At 31.6% G+C, this 6,871-nt stretch overlaps 1 protein-coding gene across 1 annotated transcript; it reads right to left on the bottom strand.

The window, feature by feature from the left end:
* Window positions 1-269: 269 nt before the first annotated feature.
* LOC134254128 (uncharacterized) lies at window positions 270-4,915 on the bottom strand. Its single transcript, XM_062736677.1, has 4 exons — window positions 4,777-4,915; window positions 1,238-1,279; window positions 796-925; window positions 270-446 (listed from the first exon to the last, which is right to left on the bottom strand). The coding sequence occupies exons 1-4, from the start codon at window positions 4,913-4,915 to the stop codon at window positions 308-310; spliced, it is 450 nt and encodes a 149-aa protein (XP_062592661.1). The 3' UTR covers window positions 270-307.
* Between the last annotated feature and the right edge of the window lie 1,956 nt (window positions 4,916-6,871).

Genomic DNA, 6,871 nt, shown 5'->3' with positions numbered 1-6,871 from the left:
CGTGAACGAAATTCAAGGCCAGAGTAATTTTGAGAAACTTTCTAGACGTTGTTTTTGACGTTACAATGATGGTTAGCCATGCTCCGTGGTAACAAAACTTGTTGCTTTAAAAATTGGCTATTATGAGTTCTATTAAATCAAACTGAATGAAACTTCACATTTCGACAAAATAAATGTTTTAATTTACGAAAATGTTTTGATCTATAATTTTGTAATAATAATATGACGATGCAGAACATTGTCTATGTAATTTTTGAATGACCCTCGTATTCTTGCCATTGTTGAGTAAAATGTTGATATTTTTTAATTATCTTTCATTCATTACGCAGGAAGGAAGTTGAACTCTATCCGGTAATAAGGTATAATCGTCCTCTTGTTGTGTTTCCAGAGATATAGTATTTGCCGGAAGAGGACAAGAATATAAGCTCCAACTGTGTGCCCTTGACCTATTGAATACCAAACAGTCTACATTACAAAGGTAATAACTTGTAGTTACAAGTGTCAGACAACAAATGCTGTTATAGAAATTTGTTTGATTCTATTTTGTATTTTAATGTCATAAATATCCGGGTATTTTACTGAAAATGATTCACTAAAAGAATGAATGATGGGAAGGTAATGCTCACACCTCTATTTTACTTAATCCAACCTCAGATGTTTTAGAGGTTCGCGTTTGCTCGTGGTTTGTCTTGTTTGAATCGATTTATGAGCTTGGATACCGTTCTTAATCTCCATATTTTTCATATAATTCATTTTTTTGTATGGTTTTTATATTTATATACCTATATTTCTCACCTGGCAAATAAGATAGTTGTTCCAATCAGCATGCAGATGACTATTGCTTCCACTGATATTGCCACTACCATGTATACTATTGTGGGGTAGAACGGAAGGCATGGAGTTTTCTCTTGACAGTCAGGCAACTCTGAAATTAAAGTAAAATGTGAACTCTATCTAACCTTTTTCTAAGATAAAATACATATTTCAATTACTTTTTCATTAGTCTATATAACCATTATACAAATAAATGCTTATTATACACAATATAATCGTTTCAGAAAAGATTAATTAATTTGCAGAACATGAAATCTGCTTGTCCTCCCCCTTTTTCTTAAAGAAAAAAGGGATCGTCTCAGAAAAGATTAATTAATTTCCAGAACATGAAATCTGCTTGTCCTCCCCCCTTTTCTTAAAGAAAAAAGGATATTTAACATGAAAACATAATTTTTTATATTACCTGTTGTTATCTGTAACTCCCTATCATTGGAGTGCAGCGTCTCTGATCAAAATAATGTTAACAAAAAACTTTAAAAGTAGATTTAATTAGGGCCCTGTCACCTCAAGCTGCTTCCACACAATTAAATTGCGACGTTGTTTAATTTATAAAATCGTCGTAGAATCGCAGGGAAAGTGCACAATTTTCTATGAAATTTTCAAAATGCGATGTCACAGCGTCCCTTCAACGACCGACGCGTTTCTACGGCGTTCTCGCGGCATGCTTCTGCGCGTTTCCACTGAGATCTCTTGGCGATTGACTGCGCTTCACGTGTTAGGGGTTGTCATCTCGCGTTAACAGCATTCTTACTGCTCTGGCTACGTTTACGAGACAATCACAATGCGTTCCTCTCTATGGATATATTCAGAAGAAATGTATCACATTTTGTTACATTACGTTGTGACATTTGTTACATGATGAAAAGATTTCTACTTATGCCAAGAAATATTCTTTAATTAAAAATGATCTACTATTATTTGAGTACTAAATTATGTACTAAATTATTGATAAATGTATTATTGAAAACTGTTTTCAATCACAAGGCGGTCAATCTCATTAGAAGCGCCGTAAAAGCTTGATAGGAACGCAGTTACATCTCCAAGGACTCCACTAGGTCTCCGATGAAGCGCAGTCTACTATCACTGCGTTCGTCCTGCGATCATGCGCGTCTTCACGGCGATTGGTTGGGGTTCTCACTGCGTTGTTGGAGATCTACGGCGATAATACTACATTTCTACTGCGTTCTTATCAGACCGCGATAACACAGCACGTACTTTGTGCAAGTCCAAAGTACGCGCCGTCCCCCGGCGTTCCAGAGGACCCTACTAAAAGTCAATACATGTATAATTTATGACGTAAAAAATTCGAATTCTTCATTGATAAAACTTATTTTGATATAAAAAATTGTATTTTCAGTGAAAAATTATTCAGATAGTGTTTGTAATTTTTTTTAAACAGAAATCTTGGAAATTCGAAACTAACGTATTTCTTAGCTCTACCTTACATTTTTGAATAGGCGCAAACTTTAAAACGCGCGAGACGTTGGAAGTGTGAATTTGTAGAGTGGAAGAATCAGTATTTGTGATCTATTATTTGCATAGTCACTGTGCCGTTTTCATATTGCATAATTTTATTTCGATCGGGTTCAATATTCTGTTTATACTAATTATGGTAGCCATGCGGTTTGCCTGGCGTTTTGGCTGTGAAGTTTGGTGATGTTGGCCTCCCTAAGGAGTAAGTTTTATATTGTTTTACTTGAATTTATATCTAACTTGATCATCTGTATCTAACAGTATTATGCAATATATTTTATCATGTTTAAATTCTGCAACAGTACTACAATGTTTTGTAAAACCGCGCATTTCCAGCATGCGATAGGCATAGGCCAGTTCAGCTCACGTTAAAGTTACGCATTTAATTTTGTATGATTGCTTATGATTTTGATATTTTGTCAAATTCTTATTATGCTTTTGTAATTTGTAGTTTTTCACCCTCTCACAAGGTGTGTCCAATAAACAGTACAGTCACTGATCTTTGTCAACTTTTTAAGAAAATAACAGAATATGAAGAAGGAAGACGATATACAGGATCGATCTACTTCATAACTGGTGAGTGACAAAAAATGGAGGCAATCACTGAGTCAGAAATCTGTCTGTAAATGTTACTGTCTATTTGTAAAATAACAACTAATTAAAGCACATTATGATAAATTAATATGTCTCTTTTTTTAATGCAATTTTTGTCTAACTTTGCTTTGAGTTTGGATCCAACCATATAACACACATTAATTATAGACTGGGACTCAACATTCATAGGCCTGATTGATCTACAAAATGGCGGTCCAAGAAAATAGGCTTAAATTCCACTCAGAATGTTTTAATTTGGAAGTGTCTCTGATGCAAAATTAAATGAAACTAAAGTGCAAGAAAATACAAAAAAGTCTTGTTTTACAATCATGGGTACTTTCAGAAAATCTTTCTTTTTGAGGGATAAAGAGTAGCAGTTCACAAATGTTGATGAGCAGAAGACAAGAAACTCTGGCTGCACAAAAATTTGAGCTCTTGAAAAAGAAAGAAAAAAAAGAAATGAAAATATGAATGATATTCAATCAAAGGATCCAAATGATGAAATTCTGGAAATTCCACATGGAGAGACAATAAGGATTTTTGAATTGACCATCTCTGCTCAAACTGCTTGAAAGCACTGAAAACTGTTACCCTGGTGCTGAACAAAGTTTTCTCCTAGACTGGAATTAAAAACTGTTCAATTTCTGGCATTAAAACACAATTTGAAACATGCTGAGGAAGAATCCCCCTCTCCTTTTGACCAAGTAAGGTTAAACATTCTGCAAAGAGTTGCATTTGAATTGAAATTTGTTATACTTTTACCAGGAATGAACTACATTACTCATTTACTATGGTTTAATGTGTCAGAATTGTCTATTTTAAGTTTTTTAACAAAGACTTTGTTGCCATGGTTGGAAAACAAACAACATTTCTGTGAAATCTTTCAAGATGCTGTATTATAAATCATCTACTGTTACTTTTTTAGCATGACTTCATGCATTTTCATGAATAAACATGAATAATAATATTGCATTTTTTGTTTACAAATAAGCAAGAATATTCATGAATGCTAATGGTTCATGAATTTTATTCATTCATGAACATTCCTAAAAAAATTCATCAAATTATTCATGAATAGTTCATGAAGATGCAATGAACTTATTATTGGACATTCTTGAAATGATGAATCTTCATGAATATGACTCTTCATGAATTATTCATGAAAAAAAATATTCATGAATATTCATCAATTTTCGTTCATGAATAAAAATTCATGATTTGAAAATGTCCAATAATAAGTTCATAGGATCTTCATGAACATTTCATGAACATTTCATGAATAAAATTCATGAAAAATTCAAGGAAATTCATGAATTATTCATGATCGTCTCGCAGGGGTTATAAGAATGGAAGGATTAACATTTTGAATGATTGACTCCATCGATACTCTATTACCCCCCTTATCGCATAGACGTTGTGCCTATATGGTTTTGCATAGTTTCCATTCCTGATCGATTAAGTGGATAGACTTTTTGAAAGATCTCAATAATATATGAACCAGTACAAAATACATTATAATAGAAAAGTAACATGTCTTGATATAGATATTCAATTATTGAGTAGAAAAAAAGATAAGAAAAATATGAAGAAATGAAAGATTTCTAGAACTGGACAAAGCTTAACGGGTTGAAATCTGGTTGTCACGTCGCCTTACGTCAAGTGATTGCTCCGTGAATCCCATGACCTCATAGTAAAAATTGTTGTAAATTTTCAAGATTTTAGTAAATGGACCTGATTTTTTACATACTAATAAACAAAATGTAGGAATTTATTCAGGCATAAGTCATACATCACAGTACACAATAGATTTTCTGTAATTCAATGTGTCCGCGAACTTTTCTAACAAATCTCGTATATGAAAAAAAAGAATTATACCTGTCTCATTTGTTGTTTGAACACAGCCATTTTCCTTATCACAGTTGTCATCACATGTGCATTTTTCCTCACAAAAGTGACCATAAATCCCGATGGACACTCTTCTGAACAGTTTTCCCCAAATGACCCAGGCGGACATTCTAACAATAAAAAATAGTTGTCCTTAATTCTATCTAAAATTAAATTCTAAGATACACTTATTTCATTTGGAGGGATATTTTTGATAAAATCAATATGAAAAGGAGTAAAGTCAAATCTTTAATGGATCTATGTACGAAAGGGATTAATTTCCAAATTTCCAAGCTATATATTCCATCTGTATGCTTGATATTTCTTTTATTTTCAGTTTTCTTGTTATTATTACAAGTAACATTGTACTTAATATATTGTACTCTATATCTGTCAACGGTATGTACATTGTACCAATAATGCTAGCACTTTAGCCAGGATATATTTTAATTGTTATTGGGAATTTTGATCAAAGTTAATGAATTTTAAGCCTTAACAAGTAATATATAAGCATTTTTCTATTTAATAGGATGTTAACTATTAGTATATGAATTAGTATATTGAACAATTCAATAAACGATTGTAGTATGAATAATTCTTATGAAAACAAGTTCTTAACTGTGATATTTTTAAATAGATGATACAAAATAGGCACAAAATCGTTCCGTTTGAACTTTTTTAAATTAGAAAATAGAAAAGAGACGGATAAAACTTTTTACATGTAGAAGTTCAATTTCCCCCAATCCATTTTTAGTCCTGAAAATTATAAATTATAATTAGGTTTTCCACCTTTCTGGGGAAAACCTATTGAAATTCTTCTGTTTATTATTCTTTTTTTTTTTTGGGTTTTTTAGCTTTCTCTGGAAAACCTATTAAATTTTCTCTGTTTCTTCTTTTTAGGTCTTTCCACCTTTCTTTGGAAAGACCTATTGAAATGCTTATGTTTTTTTTTCTTTTTCTCCCGGGACTTTTGAAACCGAAACTTATTGGAAAACTTTAAAGTTCATGATATTGGATATTTAAAGTTTTTCCAAAAACACCCAAGAATTTTAATTTATTTTTGAAGTTATACCCTTTGAAAAATGCTTTTATGCTATCCTCCGAAACTGTAAACCGTATGGGTATAAAACCCTTTCACTAAGTCTTTTATTTGAGAGGATTTTAATTATTCATTCAAAGGTTTATAACCCTTATTGGTTTTGCCCCTGAAATTTTTTGAATTTTCAAATAATTAAAAATTTTCAAAACGAAAGTGTAAGACATGGGACCAACTGCATCAATTATTATTTTATTTAAAATTTATGTAAAGGTCAAAGGTCAAGGTCATTACAAAATAGAAATTAAGCTATTTTTAAATTTTTTTAACTTATATTATCTTTGTGCATCATTAAAATGCACTTTAAAACTATTTCAAAGATTTTTATTTTGTCCCCCCAAGATGAACCCTTTTTAAAAATTATATCCCCTTTGTGAAAAACCTTGTTATCCCTATCCTCCGAAACTGTAGACTGTAGAGACACCAAAACCCTTTACTAATGTCTTAAGGAACTTTAGGCCTAACTTCACTGTATAAATGCAAAAGGATTATACCCTTTTGTGATTATTGCCCTTTTAAATTCTTTGTATTATATTAGACCTTATAACTTGAAAACTATAAGTCATAGAAGCATGGGGTTAAATGCGTTATACCCCTTACCTTTGACCTTGAATATTTTTTCAAGGTCAAAAGGGAAGGTCATTCCCAATTTTTTTTATTTTCATTTTTTCTTTGCTTTAAGACAATTCTGGTTTCTTTTTCATGGAAATTAATTCTTTGGAGTCAAATATAAAAATTTAAATTCAAAGAAGGTGGAAAGACCTCTTATTGTTCTGTGAACAATAAGTCTCCTAGTTCTTATTTTTTATTATTTTTTGCCGGTGATTTTGAGTTTCAAATTTATAAAAAAACTTTTTGTATAAAATGTACTTTGTAAAAATTTTGCAGTTGACCCGCGTTTAACTTAAACTATGGAGTTATGACCCCTTTTGCAATAAAATCTTGTTATCGCTACTCCCTAAAGTAAAACCCAAGATTAAACCTTTATTA

This window comes from Saccostrea cucullata, unplaced genomic scaffold, assembly GCF_032062105.1.
Source record: "Saccostrea cucullata isolate Sc308-1 unplaced genomic scaffold, CSIRO_AGI_Scuc_v1 ctg18504, whole genome shotgun sequence".
Lineage (NCBI taxonomy): Eukaryota > Metazoa > Mollusca > Bivalvia > Ostreida > Ostreidae > Saccostrea > Saccostrea cuccullata.
This window is presented reverse-complemented; position numbering and strand designations above follow the sequence as displayed.

Coding starts and splice junctions, on each gene's coding strand:
- LOC134254128 (XM_062736677.1), bottom strand. CDS start 4,915: ATGTCCGCCTGGGTCATTTGGGGAAAACTGTTCAGAAGAGTGTCCATC. Junction 1,280..4,776: donor TCAAACAACAAATGAGACAG/GTATAATTCTTT, acceptor TATTTTGATCAG/AGACGCTGCACTCCAATGAT. Junction 447..795: donor ACAACTATCTTATTTGCCAG/GTGAGAAATATA, acceptor GGTATTCAATAG/GTCAAGGGCACACAGTTGGA.